The 23,888-nt window shown below is 39.7% G+C and overlaps 1 protein-coding gene across 1 annotated transcript in view; it reads right to left on the minus strand.

Moving 5' to 3' along the window:
* bpnt2 (3'(2'), 5'-bisphosphate nucleotidase 2) overlaps window positions 1–22,908 on the minus strand; it is a 50,966-nt gene extending 28,058 nt beyond the window's left edge. The window contains exon 1 of the mRNA XM_059981219.1: window positions 22,379–22,908. Within this exon, the coding sequence (XP_059837202.1) occupies window positions 22,379–22,726 (348 nt within the window). The 5' untranslated portion in view covers window positions 22,727–22,908. The remainder of the gene's footprint in view (window positions 1–22,378) is intronic.
* Between the last annotated feature and the right edge of the window lie 980 nt (window positions 22,909–23,888).

A 23,888-nucleotide genomic window follows, 5' to 3' on the forward strand; every position in this document is an offset into this window, starting at 1 on the left:
GCTTTGCATGATTGCAAGTCTGTGATCTGTGGTGGGATCGGTGTTAAAACCCTTGCAGTTTATGACATACAATATATTAATAATCTGGATGTGAACTTTGAAGGTATGATTAACAAGTTTGCAGATGATGGGAAAGTCCCTGGTGTTGTAGACAGCAAGAAGGGCAAATGAAATGTTGGGTGGAGTGTTGGTAGATGGAATTTAGACCAAACAGATGCATGTTGATACATTTTAAGAAATCAAATAGTGGTAAAATATATAAGTAGTAGAACATTGAGGAATGTTGATGGGCAGCAGGACCTTGGCACTCAGATCCACAGTTCACAGCATCAACACAGATAGACAGGATGTTGAAGGCATATAGCATTCTGTCCTTCATATTTTTACATTAATATTAAATAATATTTACAATATAAGCTCTGGGCATAACTTTAAATCATCTGTCCACTCAAATTTTGTGACTGGAACTAGATGAAATTCCAAAAAGTTAAATTGACCATCCCTGAAGCAATCGTCTGACTGCAATAACCAAATGCAAATTATAGAGCATAGAACATGCAGCACAGTATAGGCACTTCTGCTCATGATGTTGTGCTGAGTGATGTAAACATTCTCTAAACCTTTCATTCTTGTGCTCACATAAGAGTGTCTTAAATGTCCTTATTCCATTAACTTTTATCATCACCCAGGTACCACTCTCTGTGTTAAAAATACTTTCCTCGGATATCTTCCTTAAATTTCCCTCCACACACCTTCAATGCACATCTTCGAGTACAGGTCATTGTCACCTGGGAATCCACACTATGTATGCCTCGCGTAATCTTATACACCTCCATCAAGTATCTGTAGAATGATCTCCATCACACCAAATAGCAAAGCTCTAGCTCACCCAAATTTTCATAAAACCTTTCCTAATCCAGGCAGCATCTTCGTAAATTTTCTCTGAGCCTTCCCTAAAGTTTCCACACCTTTCCTATAGTGAGATAACTAGAGTTGAACACAGTAATTGAAGTCTTGTCTAACCACGGTTTTACAGAGGAACAAACTTTTTGGACTTCCAGACAGGTATAGGCATCAAAGACAAACACTGCCATCTTCATTAGGGATGATTTATACAGTTTTATAGAATTCCAGCAAACTTTGTGGCTCTTGAGATCAATCTCCTGACTTGAAAGCCAACACACCATACACCTTCTTAACCACCCCATAAACTTAAACAAGTTATAATTGCTCCTTTATAGTTACATCAAATAGCCATAGAAAAGAATGTGCATAGAAATGTCAAACTGATAAACTCCACATAAGTATTTGCTGATAATCCAGTAGCCTCTAATCAACAGGTTTCTGAGAATGTCAATTAGGCAAGAGTGATTACAATGGAATTGCCAATAGCATGAATTCTGCCAGTGTCAGCATATCACTACTTCTGTTCTTCAATCCAAATTAATTCCAAATCTCACTGGTTTCAGGGAAGGAAGTGGTCCTTAGCAGAAAAGGAGTAAGGTTGCAGAAACTGATTATTGCTAATTATGGGATGAAAAGAGGTAGGAATCAATATGGTGAAATATCAGCTACTGACTAACCTTTTACTTAACAACATATCAAGTGAGGTTGTCGATAAGGATTTGACTACTAGTTAAGGTGCTACAAGAATTCTAGGGTGTATAGCAAGTTTAAAAATCTTTTATGAAGTTCTCCTTGACAAGAATAGACTAATTCTCAAATTATGGGTAATCTAGCTAACATGCAAATGTCCATACAAGAAAAAAAAGTTTGGACTGTTGTGTGGAAATACAAATACTAAAGTTGTCAATAGAATGTTTACTGTTATATTAACACCATAGGTCTGTAGAAAATTAAATGAGTTGTCTATGGATTTATGTAAAACAAGGACCTTGAATTGTTCACATATCCAGACTTGATCAAGACACCAATGAAATATGTGATTTCTCATTATGATCGAATCTATATTATCGCCACCAGATTGGGATGCATCAAAAAATTGGAAACTTTTCAGTATGAAACAAGCAGGTTATGCTGAACTTTGATAAAACTCAACAGATGTGGTGAAACTTTTGTCCTTAGTGTAACATAATTTCAGATGAATTTTCAGAAACATGAAATATGTAGAAAAGCAAATAGAAAGAAACTTTCATTATTAGCAGAAGATTTAAGATTCGGGGATGTTAAATTAAGATACTAGCAAAATTATTAAACGAGGAAAGGAACTAAAGGGTAAAATCTCTTTAAATGATTGTTAACAGAGAGGCTCACGTTAAAAGCTATATGTCTAGATTGTGCTAGGAAAATTGTAAGATTCCCCCATTGCAACTCCCTCCCTTTTCTATTAATGGTAAAAGTTAAAAATAGTAAACACCAATTAAAAAAAACATTGGCAAAACAACCAGAAAATAAAAATGTAGACACACAAACTTCAGTGTTATCAATCAACAATCTGATGAACAATTTTCAAGGTTTCTGCTGGATGTCATAGCAACTTCTGTGGAAGCTCAGCAAAAAAATAAAAAACAAATTTGTGTCTATTAATGGTGTCTATCATTTATTCAGGGGTACAGTACGAATGGAATTCATCCTTAACAAGTTTGTCAAAGAAAAACAATGGAGGCCCACCCAAAGAGAACAAAAAAATTTAAAAGCCTCCAAGTGAAGAAACACTATTCTTAGTTCCCTCACCTTTCAAAAATGGGTATCTATCACTTTTCTTTCAGCACTCCTAGCTCACATATACTCGTGCAATTTTGTATAACATTTTCAGAATAACAGATGTATTGCAAAGCAAGAGATAACGACACTTGGTTTCTGTCAGAGGGGGAGAAAAGCCAACATAAAATGAAAAAGTTGGTGACTAAAATGATTTTCATTAGACAATAAAAAGAAAATCACAAGTGTTTAAATATCTGTAAACAGAGCAAAAAAGTATATATTATTCAAAAATGCGAGAATTTTGAAAAGGAAGTTCTTCAATATTAAAAGCATTCTTTAAGATAAAGGAATTCGAGATCATGAAATCTGTTGATTGGCACCATATTAACTTCAAACTTGAACATGCTTATAAATTGAGAATAACAGTTCACTCGTGCAATTTGCTAGTTAGTAGTTTCTTAAATAAAGACTGTAATCAATCTTACGGAAAATACAAAGACTCAAAGCAGATCCCACAATCAGCATCTCTGACAGCACTTGAACAAAGAACCAAACAGAATTCAGCCAATTTCCTCCATAACAATCATGATACCCGTCTACACTACTTCCATTTGCCCACATTAGAACCATAACCCTCTAAGTACCAATCTAAATACTTCTAAATGTTGTGATTTTAATTGGCTTTACTGCCTACTCTGGCATCGTGTTTCTGATAACCAGCTCCATCTGTGTTCAAGGCTCAATTATGGTCAAAGAATGTACTAATTAAACAACCTTGAGATTTGCTTGCTCACCATTAGCTACGAAGCAAGAAATCCAAGAGAACCCAATTTAAAGAAAAAAAATAAAAGACCAACACTTGATCCGCGAAAGAAAAAAATACAAATCATGCAAACAATTGAGATGAACAACAGCATTCCAAAGCACAATTGAGTCCTCAGATTCGAAATTCAGATTGCCGAACCTCAGAGGTTAGAAAAGTGTTGGAGTCTATTATTAAGGATGAGGTTTCAGGGTACTTGAAGACTAATGATAAAATAAGTCAAAGTCAGCATGGTTTCATCAGCAGATCTTGCCTGACAAATCTATTAAAAAGTTCTTTGATGAAGTAACCAGCAGTGTGGACAAAGGAGAGGTAGTGGATGTCATTTACTTGGATTTTCAGAAGGCATTTGATAAGATCCCACACAAGAGGTTGCTTAACAAGATAAAATCCTTCAGGAAAGATACTGACATGGATAGAGGAATGGCTAACAGGTAACAGGCAGCAAGTGGGAATAAAAAGGACCTTCTCTGGTTGGCTGCCAGTGACTGGTGGTGCTCTTCAGGGGTCAGTATTGGAACCGCTACTTTTCACATTGTTTGTCAATGATTTGGATAATGGAATTTATGGCTTTGTGGCAAAGTTTGCAGATGATAAGAAGATAAGTGGAGGGGTAGGTAGTGCTGAGGAAGCAATGTAATTGCAGCAGGAATCAGACAAATTAGAAAACTGGGCAAAAAAGTGACAGTGTTGGGAAGGGAAATGTACGTTAATGCATTTTGGTGAAAGGAATAAGAGTGCAAACATCAGAGGTGCAAACATCAGGTTCAAACATCAGCAGTGCAGAGGGATTCCCAGAAGGTTAATTTACAGGCTGAGTCTGGCAAAGAAGGCAAATGCAATATTGCCTGAATGTTGATTTAGTTTCAAGGGGAATAGAATATAAAAGCAAGGAGATAATGCTGAGCCATTATAAGACACTAGTCAGGCCACACTTGGAGTATTATCAACAGTTTTGGGCTCCATATTCTCAGAAAGGATGTGTTGTCATTGGAGAGAGCCCAGAGAAGTTTCAGGAGGATGATTCCAGGAATGAAGGGGTTAACATACAAGGAGTGTTTGGCAGCTTTGGGCCTCTACTCACTGGAACTTAGAAAAATGTGCGGGGATCTAATTGAAACTTACCGAATGTTGAAAGGACTAAATAGGGTGGATGTGGAGAGAATGCTTCCTATGGTGGGCGTATCCAGAACTACAGAGCACAGCCTCAAGATTGATGGAAGACCTTTTAGAACAGAAGTAAGGAGAAATTCTTTTAGCCAGAGAGTAGTAAATCTGTGGAATGCTGTACCAGAGACTCCGGCGGAGGCCAAGTCCATGGGCATATTTAGGGCAGAAATTGATGTTTCTTGATTGGTCAGGAGATTAAAGGATATGGTGATAATGCAGGTGGATGGGGTTGAGTGGGATCCAGGATCAGCCATGATGGAATGGTGGAGAAGACTCGTTGGGTGAATGGTCTAATTCTGCTCCAATGTCTTCTGGTCTTAGTACTAGCTTTTTTGTTTTATTAATTCTAGATTTACTTCATTATTTACTGCAACCCCAGAGGAGGCCCAAAGCCTCACCTTTCAGTTCATCATATTAGTGGGCACAGAGCACAGCAGCAGGGGCAGTATTCATAGCTTCAGCACCATGAAGATGACGTTCACGGAGAACAAGCAAGATCTGCTCTTGTCCCGACACCCTGTATTTGCAGTCTATCTGTTCCTGATGAACCTCATTCTACCACATCCTTTCAGTACTGTGGTAATCAGAACTGAACAAAATAATCCAAATGCAGTCCAAAAAAATATTTTGTACAGCTACAACAATGACAACCCTACTCTTAAACACAGTACCTTACCTACCAAAATTTGACGTGCGTAGGTTAACCACATACATATTTCCTATATATATATAAAAGATCTTCTTTGATAACCGCAAAGTCACCAATTCTGGTGTCATTTGCAAACCAGCTCATCATACCACCTACATTCTCATTCCGTTATTTGTGTTCATTACAAATAACAAAAGGTCCCAGCTGATCCCCGACATATGCTACTTGTTATTGACTTCCAGTCAGGAAAAACACCCATCTACCTTCTATCACCATAGAAGTCATTCACCCGATTTACAAAGAATGCAAATGAAGATTTAATTGTACCATTAGAATAACTAACAAACATGATTTCCCAAACAATACCACACAATTAATGTATTCACCTGAGTCTTAAGTGTTCTAGCAGGGAAGTGCTAAAGGAATGGGAGGAAAATAGGAAATATGTATGTGGTTAACCTATGCACGTTTAAGTACTTTACTTGCACTACAGCAGAAATATTTGCTTTGCTGCAAATACATCTGCAGAGAGAAAATATTAAATTATCCATTCCTTCTACATACATTCTCTTTCCTCCAAATGTTATTTTTCACAAAGCAGTTCTGTTGATGGTGCTGGAGGGAAATAAATCTTCAAACATTTCACAAATGGCATTTTAATGTTTGAGATAGATAGAATCAATTTACACTTAGCCACCACAAACCTTGCAACAATCAATAATGCAAAGGCATAGGAGATTTATCAACACAACAACAGGCATATTTGCCCAAGTTAACTTATGAAAGTTATGAGAGGAATTTAAAATTTAGATGCTAGGCAATTTCTAACCTTTTCACTTGTTTTCAGTGGGACGATCATTATGAAAGATGCAGCAAATGTTAAGATCCTGAGAGTTCTTTAAGATCACTATAGAGAATATTTCCTCTTGTGGGAGAGGGTATGATTTAAAAATAAGGGATCACCCATTTTAAGGCTTTTCTTTTCCATAGATGGTCTTTGAATTTCCCTTCCCCAAAGTGTAGTGGAAGTCTTGAAAACTTAAGGCAGTTACAGATACAGTGCCTTCAAAAAGTATTTAGCCCCCACAACTATTTTCACATTTTACTGTTTCATTTTCTAAATTTACAACATATTGAAGAATGTTTCTTTGAACTACTCTACAAAACATTGTGCAAAAGAAAAACCCCAAAACTTATCAAAAATTTATTAAAAACCAAAAATGTAAAGCTGAAAAAAGAATTCATCTCTTTTTTAATTACGACATTAACTTTCCTCAGGTGCAATTAGTTATTTACCCTACCAACACTCCCAATTTGTTGGTGCAAAAAATTGGAGGATCACCTATTTTCAATGAATTCATAAGAATACCAAAAATACCTCCTCTGTCTGTAAGATCCAACAGTATGGTAGATTTTCAATAAACTAAACCAAAGAGAAGACTAAAGAGCATTCAAAACAAGACATGGAAATGGCAATAGAGAAGCACAAATCCATGGAAGGTTACAAGACCATCCCAAAGGCACTAAACGTACCTCAGAGCTCAGTGCAGTCCATTGCGAAAAAGTGGAGGTATGAAATCACAGTCACTCTCTCTAGGTAGGGCCACCCCTCTGAACTTAGTCGCTGGAGAACAATGGCATTTGTAAGAGAGGCTACTGTGACAGCAACAGTCGCTCTTATTGAGCTGCAGAAGTCAGTGACTGCAACTGGAAATGAAGCTCTTAGCTCCACAATCTCTAGGACCTTGCAAACAGAGGGTACTTAAGGAAGAGTGGTATGGAAGAAAAAGCATATCCTTGGTTGTAAAAACTTTGCAAAGCGTTACTTAGAAGATACTGTAAAGATGTGAATTACAGTCCTGAGACTAAAGTGGAACTTCCTGGCCTTAACACTAAGATTTACTTGTGACGTAAATTTAATACGGGCAGGTAACACCATCCCTACTGTAAAGTACGGTGAAGGTAACATCATGCCATGGGGATGCTTTTCAGAGACTGGAAATCTGGTCAGGATTGATGGGAAGATGAATGCTGCTAAATACTGGATAAAAAAACTGCTCACGTCTGCCAGAAAGCGGAAACTGGGGAGGAAATCACTCTTTCAGCAGGACAACCACCCAAAGCGCACTTTCAGAGCAACCACAGAGTGGCTTCAAATGAAGAAAACTGATATTCCTGAGAGGTTCATTCAGAGTCCTGACTTTAATGCAATTGAACATCTCTGGCAAGACCTCAAGATTGCTACCCACTGCCGCTCCCCAACTAACCTGGGCAGAGTTTCTGCAATTTTGCAAGGAGGAATGGACAAATCTTGCTCCATCACTTGCCCCTATTAGTTGTGCAGAGCTAATAGAGACTACTTGTAAAAGCTGCGAGAGGTGGTTCAACCAAGGTTGAGGGGGGAGAGGAGTAAATACTTTTGAACTGCTGACATTTCTGTTTTTGAATTTTTAGTTCTTAATGTTTTACAATTTTCCCTGACTTTTTGGCACTACTGTGAAAAAAGGAGCACGTGATTGACAAATAAAAAATTCTCAGTTAAATTGGTAAAAATCCTTGGTCGTAATACTCACTTATGGGAACAAAAAGGATGTGGGCTGAATACTTTTACAAGATAAACACAAAGTACACTGCAGATGCTGTGGTCAAAGCAACATGTGCAATACACTGGAGGAACTCAGCAGGTCGGGCAGAATCAGTGGAAAAGATAGATACTTCAGAAGCAAGGTGTTAAAGGCATGTACACAGGAATGCAAAATTGATATAGAATCAGATCAGCCATAGTCATATTAAATAGCAGAGCAGGATTGAGTGGTTTGGTCCTATTTGCTACTTTTATTCTTCTAGTCATAACTGAGTGACAATGTAACCCTAAAAAAAAATCAAAGCAATATAAGCACATTGTCACTGCATTCCACAAAATCCATAGTATACAGTACTGAGAAGTTGTGCAATGTTAAGATGTTGAAAATGAAGCCCTCTAACTCAATCCTGAAAATAGGCTTTTAACCAAGATGACTCATTCCACGTACTTTCAGGCTGGTGATGCATGTGTGTTTTCACCCAGATTGGAACTTCATTTTTTAAAGTTCCAGTCTGTTGTGATATCTGCCATGTTTACCTACACCCATTGAAAAATGAGGGAAATAACAAGTTACATATTGTGATAGAATTATGCAATTATGATGTTGCTGATACACAATTTTCAGCAACCAAGTCTGTTATGAATTTATCCAGTATAGTCAAATAGTAGCAAGATTATGCATGTCCTCATGCATGGGAAACCTTTCATTTTGCAGAAGCAGTCAAGTGGATTCACCAGCACTGATTGTACTTACGGTTATTAACATGCCCTTGCTCATTTTAACTCTGTTTTTCTAATGTGGAAGAATACTAACTCATCAGCTGAGAAGGGTCTTGAACAGTACAGTGCAGGTCAAAACTGACCCGATGCCACAGATGCCAAATGAAATTGATCAAAATGCTCCTTTGTACAGATGATTTTGGTTGGCATTTTGCCAATAATAATCCTTCAATTAACATCCAGAAAACTGATTATCTCATCATTATCATATTAGCATTTGATAGAACATTTAGTGTGTAGAATAGCTATTGCATTTTCCTGTGTACTATCAGCAACGTAATGCTAATTGATTACTTAAGTAAAAAGAACATTGGGACAGTCTGATGTTACTAAAATCTAATTATCTGACTACAATGATCCCCTAATGTAAAATTAGAATGCAGTCTTAAAATGCTTAAAAATTGAAATAGTTTTGAGAGTGGAATACTATTAATTTTCACTACCAAGAGTACCAAGTACAGCAGTGAAGAAGTTATTCTGCCTCTTAGCTTCAGCAATCGATACTGGATCAGACCCAAGGTGATGTCTGCATGGCATCTGGCTTCCACACGTTGCTCTAGTTTCCTTCCACATCAGCAACATACCATTCAGTTTGCTGGCTACTGAAAATTCACTCCTCAGTACGGGCAAGTGGCAAAAGAATCAAAGGTAGCTGATGAGCTTGCAGGAGTAAATAAGATGTAAGGCTACTGGAAATAAGTATGATCATGGAAGATAAAAACAGAAAATGCTCAAAATCCTCAGAAGGTCAGGCTGCATCTGTGAGAAAAGGAGCAGGGTGAACACTTCAGATTGAATGCCCTTTATCAGAAAGATGTTCAACATGAAACTGGTAAAGCTTCTGTTCCCACTGAGTTTCTGATTTCCACTCAAGGATAATAGGACTTGTGTGTGTGAGGGTTTCATGTGGGTGGCAGGATGGAGATATGTCTATGTCACTCCTTCCCTCCGCTAGCCTACAGGCTACCCTTGGGCAAGGTGTAGCCCACCTTCCTCTCATGCCAATCAGGGTCGTGTGAAGCCATGGGAGCAGGTGGTGGATGGTCATATGAGCAGCTGGTGCACATCACAAGTCCTGGTTAAGTAACCATTGATGTCAGACAATCTAATATAGAGTACTGATAATGGCTGGAGTCACCTGTCTTGTAAAGACAGTGCCCAGAAGGAAATGGCACAGCACTTCTATAGAAAAATTTGCCAATAACTTTTTCATGCAAGGAACCTGTTTCCTTACTCACTGATTGATGCAATGAGACTTCAATGTGTCAAGTCTCTCTCCCACTCATGGCCATGGGACCTATGTCATACGACACACAGTGATGAGGATTGCTCCAATGGGAACCAGTCATTGGGTTAAATTGGTCCTCGTATCATAAAGTGTATTGAACCTGATGTAATTTTCAGGAAAATAAGCCATCTCAGTTCTTTCAGTCAACCTGAGGACTAATGATGATCAGTGGTAACAGACTTCTCCACTGGTGTGAAGGGACCAGTTGAAACTATAACGAAAGGAACAATAAACACCAATAGCACCTGACAGCTTCTGGCTATTTCAATGCAATCCATGAATTGTTGCCATGGTGATAACCAAAAACAAATTTTTCTCACAACAAATCTGAAAAAAAAATTAAAGATCAACTATTTAATGCTAAATAAATTTCCTTTCCTTCAACATGACTACAAATACAGTGCAAGCACAATGGTAGAAGGGTGGGAAACTCAGCACTTAACATATTGAAGTCTCATTGCATCAATAAGCTATGGGCAAGGAAACATGTTCCTCCATTTAGGAAGAAGCACTGAAGATGACAAGGACATAAAATATGCTCAGGATGGGGTGACTTCATTATCCACAATCAAGAGTGTCTTGGCTGCCAGACTAGATCTGCAGCAAGTACAGAGCAACCAGTTCAAGGATCTTACCCCTCCCAACCAAACTGTGAACGATACACCTGTCTACAGTAACACTGATGGAAATAACTACTGCACAATCCTCTGGTTCACAGCACAGGCACCCTCCTTCACATTGCATAGCACCACAATCTTGCCAAAAGATAGGCAAAACCAATCTAACAGCTCAAAAGGGAGTATCCATATTGTTCCTTAGTTTAAGGACAATAGTGATAATCTAGCAAATTATAAACCTGTGAGCCTCGTGTCAGTCGTAGGGAGGCTGGGGTAAGAATTCTGAGAGATGCAACTTACTGACAGTTGGAAAAAGCCTGGGTGTATTAGGGATAGCCAGAGGGCAGATGAAGTTTTACAAATTCCACTTTGTTTTTTTTGAGGTAGTGACAAAGTTGATTAATGAGGGTGGGGCAGTGGATGTCGTAAAAGCAAACAAAAATCAGTAAGATTAAGTTGCATAGGATCCACAATGACTTGGTGGTTTTGGTTTAGAACTGGATTGCCCATAGAAAGCAGAGTCATGATGGAAGTACATTACTCTGGCAGAACGCCCATAACCAGTGGCGTTCCCCCAGAGATCAGTGCCAGGGCTTAATGACTTGGATGGGCAACGCAGTGGTTAACGCAATCACTTTACAGCACCAGGGACCATGGATTGGGATTCAATTCCTGCCGGTATTTGTAAGGAGTCTGTGTGTTCCCACCCCCCTCCCCACCCATGACAACATGGGGTTCCTCCAGGTGCACCATGCCACATTCCAAAGACATGATTAGGGTTAGTGAGTTGTGGGCATGCTACGTTGATATCCCAAGCATGGCAACACTTGAGGGCTGCCCCCAGCACATCCTTAGATTGTGCTGGTCGTTGATGCAAAACAGCACATTTCAATGAGTGTTTCGATGTATAGATGTGTAGTACATGTGACAAATAAAGCTAATCTTAAATACATAGATGGGCTGATTAGTACATTTGCAGATGACACAAAAGTTAACGTAGCCATGGGCAATTTGCATCTAACTAGAAGTGCAAAAGAATAGCGTTATTTACAAAGTAACTGCAGTTAATGGCAGGACCCTAAAAGCACCGATATACAGAGACCTTGGGTTCCCAATCCACAGCTCAATGAAAGTGCTATACAAGTAGATGGGGGGGGGGGGGGTGGTGGCGGGGGTAAAGTAGGCATAGGACATGTCTCCCTTCACTGTTGGGGGATCAAGTATAGAAGAAAGGAAGACGTAGCAACTATATAAAACATCAGTTAGGCTGAAATTCGAAGCACTGTGTGCAATTCCGTCTGCCCCATTACAGCAGGCTTTGGAAGGTATGTATTACAAAGGAGAGCTTGGACAAACTTGGGTTGTTTTCTCTGGAGTGCATTAAGTGAGAGGAAACAGGCTAGGTTTAGAAAATTATGAGAAGCATAGATTGAGGAGCAAAATCAGTAAGAATATTTTCTCCAGGGAAGAAATGTCAAATGCTAGAGGACTTGCATTTAAAAATAAAAGTGGGAAATTTTAAGGGAAATGTATGGGCAAGTCTATTTTTATGTACGGGGTAAGTGCCTGAAATTAGGCAGCCGGGGTATTGGTGGCAGTAGATACAACAGTGTCATTTAAAGAGGGCTTTAGAGACATGGATATGTAAAGAATGGAGGGATATACATTCAGTGGCCACTTTACCTATACACCTGCTCATTAATGCAAACATCATGCCGCAGTAATAATGCATAAAAGCATGCAGACACAGTCAAGAGGATCAGTTGTTCATATCAAATATCAGAGCGCAAAATAAATATGATGCAGGTAACTTTGGCCTTGGAATGATTATCGATGTTAGACAGGATGGTTCGAGCATCTCAGATTCTGCTGATCTCCTGGGATTTTAGTGCACAACAGTCCCTAGAGTTCAGAGAGAATGGTGCGAAAAACAAAAAACATCCAATAAGCCAAAGTTCTGTAGGCAAGGTGTCTTGTTAATGAGAGAGGTCAGAGGACAATGGCCAGACTGGTACAAGATGAAAGGAATGTGACTGCAACAGTGGTGTGCTGAAGAGTATCGCTGAATGCACAACACATTGAACCTTGAAGTGGATGGGCTACAATGGCAGAAACCCTCAAACATACACCCAGTGGCTGTACCTAATAAAATGGCCATTGAATAAATAGTGAATCATACACAGTCAGAAGAGATTTAGTTTAATTTAACATCATTTTTGGCACAGACATTGTGGGCTGAAAGGCAAATTGCTGTACTGTACAGTTCTATGTCGCACTTATTAACAATATAAAAACAGTATATGTTCCTGTGCTTTACTATTCTATTGTTCAATAATAAAAATATCAGATGAATATAAACTTTTAACTTTTCCTCATTTTAACTTGGAACATTAACTCCTTCTCTCTCCCTATAGGTATCATTTGATCTACTAAATATTTCCAACATTTTAGCTCAACATTCAAAGAAATTATCTAAATACATATATGTCACCATATACAACGCGAGATTTTCAGAATCAGGTTCAATGATAACCAGCAAGATTTGTTCACTTAGCAGCAGCAGTACAGTGCAATACATGATAAATGTAGAAAAAAATGAATTGAAGTATATATGTGCATACTAAATAGTTAAATTAAAAATAATATTGCAAAAATAGAAATAATTTAAAAAGTGAGTGTTTATGGGTTCAACATCCATTTAGAAATTGGATGGCAGAGGGGAAAAAGCTGTTCCTGAAACATGGAGTGTGTGCCTTCAGGCTTCTATACCTCCTTCTTGATGTTTACAGTGACAAGAGGTCACGTTTTGGGTGATGGGGGTCCTTAATAATGGACACCACGTTTGTGAGGTACCGCTCCTTAGAGGTGTCTTGAATACTAAGGAGGATAGTACCCACGATGGAGTTGACTAATTTCTTACAGACGTTCACAACAAATACGAACAACAACAGCATCAATAAAAGACTACTCACAATCAAAGTGCAAAAGGCAACAAACTGTACAAATACAAAAAGCAAAATAATAAATAAGCAATAAGTTTCAAGAACAAGAGATGAATAATTCTTGAAAGTGAGTCCACTGGTTGTGATTAGTTCTGTGTTGCGATGAGTGAAGTTATCACCACTGGTTCAACAGCCTGATGGATGAGGAGTAATAACTGTTTATGAACCTGGTGCTGTGCATCCTGAGGCTTCTGTACCTCCATCCTGATGGCAGCAGCCAGAAGAGAGCATGCTTTAGACAGTGGGGGTCCTTGATCACAGATGCTGTTTTCCTGTGACAACACTCCAAAAGGTGAGGCAGTGCTTAAAGGTACAGCAGGCTTTACCTGTAATGAATTGGGCTGTATCCATTACTTTTTGTAAGCTTTTCCATTCAAGGTTATTGCTGTTTCCGTACCAGGCCAAGATGCTACCAGTCAATATACTCACCTCTGCACAGAAGTTTGTCAAAGTTTTAGATGAAATACTGAATCTATGCAAACTTTTAGGAAAGTAGAGACACTGCTGTGCTTTCTTTGTAATGGCATGTACATGCTGGACACAGACAGATCCTCTGAGATAACAACACAGAGAAATTTAAAGTTGCTGACCCTCTCTACCTCTGATCCCGAAAGAGGATTGGCTCACGGACCTCCATTTTCCTCCTCAAGTCAACAAGCAGCTCCTTGGTCTTGTTGACACTGAGTGAGAGGTTGTTGTTGGGGCAACCACAGTGGTGTCATCAGCAAATTTGACTATGGCATCGGAGCTCTGCTTAGCCTCATAGTCATAATTGTAAAGCAAGTAGAGCAGGGGACTAAGCACACAGCCTTGTGGTGCCCTGAGCTGATGGTGATTGTGGAGATGTTGCCAATTTGAACTGACTGGGGTCTACAAGTGAGGAAATCAAGGATCTAAATGCACAAGGAGGTATAGAGGCTTGGGTCATGTTGATTAGTTTTGAAATAATGACAGTATTGAATGCCAAGCTATGATTAACGAAGAACACTCTGATGTATATATCTTCACTGTCCAGATGTTCCAATGTTGAATGAAGAGCTAATGAAATGGCATCTACTGTTGACATTTTGTGATGATAGGTAAACTGGAGCGAATCGAAGTCACCGCTCATGCAGGAATTGATAGATTTCATCACCATCCTCTCAAAGCACTACACCACAATGGATGCATGCAATTGTTCATTTTAGTTTTCAACTTTTGCATGTCTTTGCTCTTCAAATGTCTTTTATAATGATCCATACATGAATTATGTTGTGTATCTAACATAAAACTTAATATCTTTATTAATGAAATGGTAGGGCAAAAATGGAGTTTCTAGTTTTACATGTGAAATAGTAACTGTCTTTATTCCACAGATACAGTGTGACTTGCTGCATGTTTCCACTATCTGCAGGTTTTTTTTTTGATTTTCAATTAAATGAAAGGTACTAGGACAAGGAGGAGTTTAAGACTTGCATTTGAAAGATAAATAAGAGCAACTATGAGGCCACAAAATCAGTGTTAACAAAGGTGAACTGACACATTAGATTAAGGGATCAGTCAGTCAGTAGCAGGAAATTTTTCAGGGTACAAAGATAAATTTGTCACATGTACATTGAAACATTTGACAATCATCAGGGGAATCAGAGGTGGAGAGAGTCAGCAACTTTAAATGCGACATTTGCATCAAGTCAGTGAGGATTGTGCTGAGTAGCCTACAATTGTTGCCATTCTTCAGCACCATTATGGCATGCCCACAAAACACCAAACCTAAATGCACATACAGGTTTCCCCCGCTATCCGAAGGTAGCACGTTCTTATGAAGCCGTTTGAAAGCCAAAATGTCGTAAGGCGAAGAAGCAATTACCATCAATTTATATGGGAAAAAATTTTTGTGCATTCCTGGACCCAAAAAATAACCTACCAAATCATACCAAATAACACATAAAACCTAAAAAAACATTAACATATAGTAAAAGCAGGAATTATATAATAAATCACCAGCCTATATAAAGTAGAAATATTGTATGTACGGTGTAGTTTCACTTATCAAAATCAGGAAGACAGTGAGCGGAAATCGATTTGGAGAGAAAAAAAATCAGCACATACACACATACGCACACAACTGCCCACACAGGGCTTCACGGTCATGGTAGTTTTTCTTGGGGTAAACACACATATAAAGCGGGCGTCTTTTTTTTTGTAAAAGTGAAAATCCTCTTTGGTTAGCGAAATCAGGTACTAATGTAGGTCTTTCGTAACAGCAAGCTGTCGTAAAGCTAATGTTCATAAAACTGGGGCCACCTGTATTTGGAAAGCAGGAGGAAACTGGAACACCCAGATTAAACCCACATGGTCACGGGGAGAACATACAAACTCCTTACAGACAGTAGCAAGCATCAAACTGGCGCAGTAAAGCAGAGTGCACAAACAACTACGCTATCATGCTACAAAGAAATGACTAAGCTATCTGATAGTGAGGGGAGATCTCACTATCCACAGTTAACCAAAAACTTCAAAGATAACAAACTGAAAGAAGAAGAACATGATTCCAAAGGTGCAAGGGTTAACAGTCACTTGGGTGTGATGGGGTGGCATGTGTTCGTGGGCCGGAAGAGCCTGTTACCATGTCTCGAAATAGTAACGACTAAAACTAAAAATAATAAAAGGATTAACAGGGAAGCAAAATATTAGAACATGAAATAAAAGCAGCCAGTAACAGAAGTTCAAATAGCAATGGTTTCTATAGATACTTAATAGAGAGAAGTATCTATTAATAAATGAATAAATGATTGGATCTAGACATAGAACAGGTCTCTCAGTGGGAGAGCATTTTGAAGATAGTGATCACAATTCTATCTCCTTTACCATAGCATTAGAGGGGGATAGGATCAGACAAGTTAGGAAAGTGTTTAATTGAAGTAAGAGAAATATGAAGCTATCAGGCAAGAACTTGAAAGCATAAATTGGGAACACATGTTCTCAGGGAAACGTACAGCAGAAAAGTGGCACAGGATGGTAGGGTACAGGAACCATGGTGTACAATGGCTGTTGAAAATCTAGTCAAGAAGCTCACAAAAGGCTCAAAAAACTAGATAATGATAGGGATCAAAGTTATAAGGCTAGCAGGAAGGAGCTTAAAAATGAAATTCGGCGAGCCAGGAAGGACCTTGAGAAGGCCTTGGCGAGCAAGATTAAAGAAAACCCCAAAGCATTCTACAAGAATGTGAAGAGCAAGAGGATAAGACTTCAGAGAAGAGGACCAATCAAGTGTGACAGTGGAAAAGTGTGTATGGAATCGGAGGAGATGGCAGAGGTACTTAATCAGTACTTCGCTTCAGTATTCACTATGGTAAAGGATCTCTGCGATTGTAGGGATGACTTACAGCGGACTGAAAGGCTTGAACATGTAGACAGTAAGAAAGAGGATGTGCTGGAGCTTTTGGAAAACATCAAGTTGGATAAGTCTTGGGGACCGAATGAGATATACCCCAGGCTACTGTGGGAGGTGAGGGAGGAGATTGCTGAGCCTCTGGCAATGATCTTTGCATCATCAATGGAGACGGGAGAGGTTCCGGAGAATTGGAGGGTTGCGAATATTGTTCCCTTATTCAAGAAAGGGAGTAGAGATAGCCCAGGAAATTATAAACCAGTGAGTCTTACTTCAGTGGTTGGTAAGTTGATGGAGAAGATCCTGAGAGGCAGGATTTATGAACATTTGGAGAGCCATAATATGATCAAGGATAGTCAGCATGACTTTGTCAAAGGCAGGTCGAGCCTTACAAGACTGATTGAATTTCTTGAGGATGTGACTAAACACATTGATGAAGGTAGAGCAGTAGATGTAGAGTATATGCTTTTCAGCAAGGCCTTTGATAAGGTACCCCATGCAAATCTTATTGAGAAAGTAAGGAGGCATGGGATCCAAGGGGATATTGCTTTGTGAATCCAGAATTGGCTTACCCCACAGAAGGCAAAGAGTGGTTGTAGACAGGTCATATTCTGCATGGAGGCTGGTGACAAGTGGTGTGCCTTAGGTATCTGTTTTGGGACCCCTTCTCTTTGTGATTTTTATAAATGACCTGGATGAGGAAGTGGAGGGATGGGTTAGAAAATCTGCCATTGACACAAAGGTTGGAGGTGTTGTGGGTAGTGTGAAGGGCTGTCAGAGGTTACAGCAGGACATCGATAGAAGGTAAATCTGGGCTGAGAAGTGGCAGATGGAGTTCAACCCAGATAAGTGTGAGGTGGTTCATTTTGGTAGGTCAAATATGTTGGCACAATATAGTCTTAATGGCAAGACTCTTGGCAGTGTGGAGGATCAGAAGGATCTTGAGGTCTGAGTCCATAGGGCACTCAAAGCTGCTGCGCAGGTTAACTCTGTGGTCAAGAAGGCATAAGGTAAATTGGCCTTCATTAATTGTGAGTGAGATTAGGAGCAGAGAGGTAATATTACAGCTAAATAGAACCCTGGTTAGACCCCACTTGGGAGTACTGTGCTCAGTTCTGGGCACCTCACTACAGGAAGGATGTGGAAACTACAGAAAGGGTGCAGAAGAGATTTACCAGGATGTCAGTTATGACCTCCAGTCAGAATAACACCCCTTTGCCACTAACTTCTGTCCAAGCCAATTTTGCACCCAAATTACTAATTTACCATGTGACTTAACCTCCTGGACCAGCACATATTCAAGGGTCTTCTCAAACGCTTCACTAAAATCCATGCAGACAACATCCACTGTCCTACCCTCATTGTTACTTCATCAAAAAACATAATCAAATTTGTGAGAGGGGACCTCATGCACACAAAACCATGTTGATGATTCCCAGTGACTTCATGCCCTTCTAAATACAAGTAAATCCCTTCTTCGACAATTTCCTCAGCACTGCTGTAAAACTTCACCAGCCTGTAATTTCCTAGATTATCCCTGTTGCCATTCTGAAACAAAGGAACAATACTGCCAATTCTCCAGTCTTCTGTAATCTCACCTGGGGCTGAAGAGAATCCAAAGACCTCTGCCAAGGTCCCAGCAAATGTTTCTATTGTCTCCTTCAGTGTCATAGAAATATGTTTCATTAGGCCCTGGGGACTTACCAACCATAACATTTTTCAATGCACCCAATACATTCTTCTTTAATATCACATACCCCTTGCTGATACTATCACTATTCACATCCTTCTTCATGAATACCAATGGGAAGTACTAATTTAGGGCTTCATCCATAGAGCTCGAGGACAGGTGCAAATTCCCTCCTTCATCCTTGAATGAATCCAACACATTCCTTACTTATAAATACTTTGGAGTTCTCCTGTGAGCTAATATGTCCCTGGGTTCCAAATGATTTAATCTTAAAAGTACAAAATCTGCAAGTGAGGTAGTTGATGCATTGATTATAATGTGACAAAGTTCCCTAAATTTGGGGATGCCATTCAAATGGGAAGCAGCAAATGCAATTCACTGATTCAAAGTGACACAGAAAACAGAGTATTATAGGCCGATTAGGCTAATATCTGTCTTTTTCTTTTTACAATATTTTTATTCAGAAGAAAAAAAAACAAGATTTACAGAGTGCAACACATAGATACATCTCAACATAACTTGTGTACATTCATATATTGTAATAAAATTGATCAAAATGTTATAGCATAACACAAAGGTATACCACTCTGTAATCAAAAATTTAATGATGTCATACATTGTAAAAGAAATTTTTTATATAAAAAAGTCAACCCCCTACCAACTACCAAAGAAAAAAGCTGATGGATAACAATGGATAATTAGAAAAAAAATACATATTCACTCAAGAAGAGAAGATAAAAATATACATAAAAGTCTGTGCACTGTTAAACTTTATAAATTGGAGAAGTAATTTAGGGAAGGTCCCAAAATATCATAAAAAGATTGTTTTGAATTTAAGATTGAGCAGCAGATCTTTTCTAAATTTAAATAAGACATAATATCACGTAGCCATTGAAGATGTGTAGGAGGGGTAGACTCCTTCCATTTAAGCAAGATTGCTCTTCTTGCTAAAAGAGAGGTAAAAACTAAAACCTGTAGGTTAGGAGTATTTAAAGTTATATCTTCATTTGCAATAATACCAAACATGGCAGTAAGGGGATTTGGGTCAAACTATCTGTCATACCAAATATTAGAAGTTCATATTAAAGCCCATATCACATGCTACTTAGCAAACAATTGTGGCAGGAAAATATGGATAAGTGAAATGAAACTGATAAGTTTATTGCAGTTCTGTGGAGGTACACCATGAGTAAACAGAAGTGAAAAAGTGCAGCTGTTGAGTGGTGTCCTCGCGCTCAACACCTGTAAGACAAAGGAACTGATTGTACACTTAAATAAGGGAAAATCTAGAGAACACACAGCAATCCTTAGAGGTGTCAGCAGTGGAGGGGGTGGCCAGCTTCAAGTTCCTGATTGTCAACTTCACTGAAGATCTGTCCTAGGCACAACATATTGATTGTGCATGCCAACAGCTACATTTCATTAGGAGTTTGCAGAGCTTTGTATGTCACAAAAGACTCTAGCAAATTTCTAAAGATGTACCAAGTGGAGCATTCTGATTGGTTTTGTCTTCTTCTGGTATGGAGGCGCAGGATCTGAGAAAGCTGCAAAGGGTTGTAAACTCAACCAGCCACATCATGGACCCTCGCCTTCCCACCATCGAGGACATCTTCAAAAGGTGATACCTCAAGAAGGTGCCAATCATCATTAAACACCCTCACCATTTAGAAGATGCCCTCTTCTCATTACTACCATTAGAGAGGAGGGTACAGTAGTCTGAAGACACACACTCCATATATTAAGGAACAGCTTCTACCCCTCTGCCATCAGATTTCTTAATGGTTTATGAACATTTTCTTACTATTTTCTCTTTCAGAACTACAGTACTTTTTAAAAAAAATATGCATTACTATAACTTATATAATTTTTTTACATATTGCTGTCACAAAAAAAAATTATGACATATGCAAGTGATAATTTAACTTGATTCTGAGCTGTGAGGAACAGGAAGCCAGTGGATGCATTATCCTTAGACGCTCAGAAGCCACTTGATAAGGTGCTGCATCAGAATCAGGTTTATTATCACCAGCATGTGGCGTGAAATTTGTCAAAAGTTATTGTGGAAAATAAATGTTTGTAGTTAAAGCAGTAACATATTAGTGTTGGTAGAAACGGGCAAGAGTTCAGGAATGCAATGATCTTTTGCTCAATGGTAAATGTTACAATTGGGATGCCAGAGTCCTAACTGCTGGAGTTTAGAAGTATATTGGAAGATTCTAAAGAAACAAACAAGATCCTGATAAGTCTTAACAGGGTATGTGTGGAAGAATACGCAAAATGTTAGAGGAAATCAGCATGTCAGGCAGCATCTATGGAGAGGAATAAACAACCTACATTACAAGCCAAGACCTTTCATCAGGACTGGAAATGTGAAGGGTCTTAGCCTAAAATGTCGACTGTTTATTCCTCTCCATAGATGCTGCCTAACCTGCAGAGTTCCTCCAGCATTTTGTGGTACATTACTCTGGATTTCCAGCATCTGCGGAATCTCTTGAGCATCTGTGTAAAGGATGCATGCACATGAATCTAGAACTTAATGCCACTGATTCAAAATAAGGCATTTCATTCAGCAGCCCCCCCCCCCAAGATAGAGATAAGAAGCTTTATTTCTGTCTTTCTCTTTTCTTCAAATGTCTACGTACAGTCTTTGAACTTTTAAGGAGACGGAGAGTTAGACAGAAATGATAATAAGATGGAAACTATCTTAATTCATATCCCGATTCCCATTCCAACACGTCCATGGTAGAGGAGCCACACCTCATATTCTGCCTAGGTAGCCTCCAAACTGATGGTGCCTCCCAGTAATCTTTTTGTTTTCCCCTTCCCTCTTCTTCTATTCCCTGCACTGGTCTCTTACCTCTTCTCCTCACCTGCCTATCACTTCCCAACATGTACCTCCTCCTTCCCCTTCTCCCATGCTTCACTCTTTTCTCTTATCAGATTGTTGCTTCTCCAACCCTTTACCTTTCCTACCCACCTGGCTTCACCCATCACATTCTAACTTGTCCTCCTTTCCGTCCCCAATCTTTTGTTTTATTCTGGCGTCTTCCCATTTCATTTCCAGTCCCGATAAAGGGTCTAAGGCCAGAACGTCATTGACGCTGCATTTTTCTCTGTGTTCCTCGGGATTTCCAGCATATGCAGAATCTGGTATGTATACGATAATGAGGGTGGAGATGGTAGGGAAAGGTTATCACCAGCATATGGAAATGTTTAATTTACAACAGATCAGCCATAAATTTGTTAAATAGTAGAACAGCTCTGAGGTTCTGAGTGGGCAAGTCTTGATCCTAATTAGTATGCAAGACCAGTGGCGCACAAACTCTGGGATGTACTGTATAAATCAAAAATTTTAAAAAACTGTGGAGCGCCAAGTAACAGGTTGCACAATAACTGTGTAAATTTTGGGTATTCCTGAAAACAAGCCACCTTCTTCATAACTATCTCACTTCTTGAGGGTGAGGGTAGTTTAAAATCGGGAAATGTCGTTTGAAATTCTAAGGTTACGAATTCTATTCGTGACCGGCATTACTTACCGCTGGAAACAGTTTACGATAATACTTATACATCTCATCCAGGATGAAAATATATTTACATCTTAACAAAAACCACTATATCACTCAACATATCAAGATTTCAAAATAAAATCCAAACGGAACATTCACTGCACACATCCAAAAAACAAGTATCCCCGCATTTCATTGCTCCAGCCACCCCGCCTTGTTGCACCCCAAGACTCACCTGTATGGATGGAAATGTATTTTTAATTAAGTGATACATCTTTTGATGTGACAACAGATCTCCATTGGTGAGCATCTCATTTGCCCCTTCTTTAGTTTTCCCCTTGCTTTTCCCGTGCAGCTCGCCCTCTTCCATCACTCGCTTCACCTCTTTTCCGCCCCGGACGGTAGCTTCTACCGACAATGCCAGCAGCTCTCTCAGATCGATTCTGTCCGTCCCGGGCAGTTTCCTGAAGATGGCGATCCTGCCAGCCAGAAAGCCCGAGTAGAAATGATAGAGCACCCCGACAGCGAGCAGTGCGAACACGGCTACGCCGAGCGGAGACAGCCGTATGCCCATAGGAGCCATGGCCGTCAAGCCGCTGCCGTGCAGACAGAGCACCCCGGGAGCTGACGGCGGCCGCCGGTGAACGTGGCCCGCAGCGGGGATCCTGTCCTCCGGGGGCCGGGCTCGGCTGCTTTGAAGCCCTCGCCGCTGCCGCTGCCGCTGCCGCTGCCGCTGCCACCGTCACTCGCTCCGGCACCTTGCAGCTGCCGCTGCCACCGTCACTCGCTCCGGCACCTTGCAGCTGCCGTTCCCGGCCACGTCCTCTGGCGGTCATAGGGCAAAGGTGATACAACTACTTCTGGGTCATTAAAGTCGCTTCACTTCGGCTGCGGATGATCGTCCTGAACGAGAATCATCCCCGGACGGGCTTAGTTGATGTCTACATATTATTTAAGGAAGGGGTGCATAGGGAAGGTTTGGAGTAAGGCCTATTTTTTGTGGTATATGGATTGCAGATTAGAGCTCGTTCCGAAAGTTTCTTGATGGGTGTGATACTCTTTATACAAATTGAATTAATTAATTAAGATCATGCCCAAATTTGAGGTAAAGTTTTATTAACGGATGATTTTAGGCGTACCTATATATATTTGCCTGCATAAATCAAAAACGAGCAGGAACATATTTACCAAAGGCTGGGGCGGGTGGGGGAAGCAATGCTGTATATCTCTAATAAGAGAAAATGCTCTGAACGCAGCTTATCAGACAGCGTCTGTGAGGGAGAAACAAAATTAAAATTTCAGGCCAGTGGACTATTCCCTGATGAGAAAAGTTACAGAGAAAGCGAAGAGAGACAGAGAATAAACGCAGAAGTCTCTAATGGATGGAGATCAAATGAGATTAAGTAAATAGGAGATGTTGGTCGTGATTCCTGCTAATAACCAAAGGTAATTGTGGAGGAGATAGAAATAAACACCATCTTGAGGAGACCTCATCTTCAGATATAGCACCAACAGATTTCCTGATACAAAGCTAAATTTGCCAATGTCATATAATTAGTCTTTCCAGCCATGCAGGCCACATTTAAAACATGTACTTTGTTTTCTTTACAAGGATAGAGTCATCCAACACATCCACACTGAATGTGGGCACCCATCCGTACTAATTCCTTAATCTGACTTTTGGCTGATAACACTATTAGTGCTCATTCACACCTACTTACAAAATGCCGTCAGCAACTCTGCTT

The sequence above is a fragment of the Hypanus sabinus genome, chromosome 1 (assembly GCF_030144855.1).
Source record: "Hypanus sabinus isolate sHypSab1 chromosome 1, sHypSab1.hap1, whole genome shotgun sequence".
Taxonomy (NCBI): Eukaryota; Metazoa; Chordata; class Chondrichthyes; order Myliobatiformes; family Dasyatidae; genus Hypanus; species Hypanus sabinus.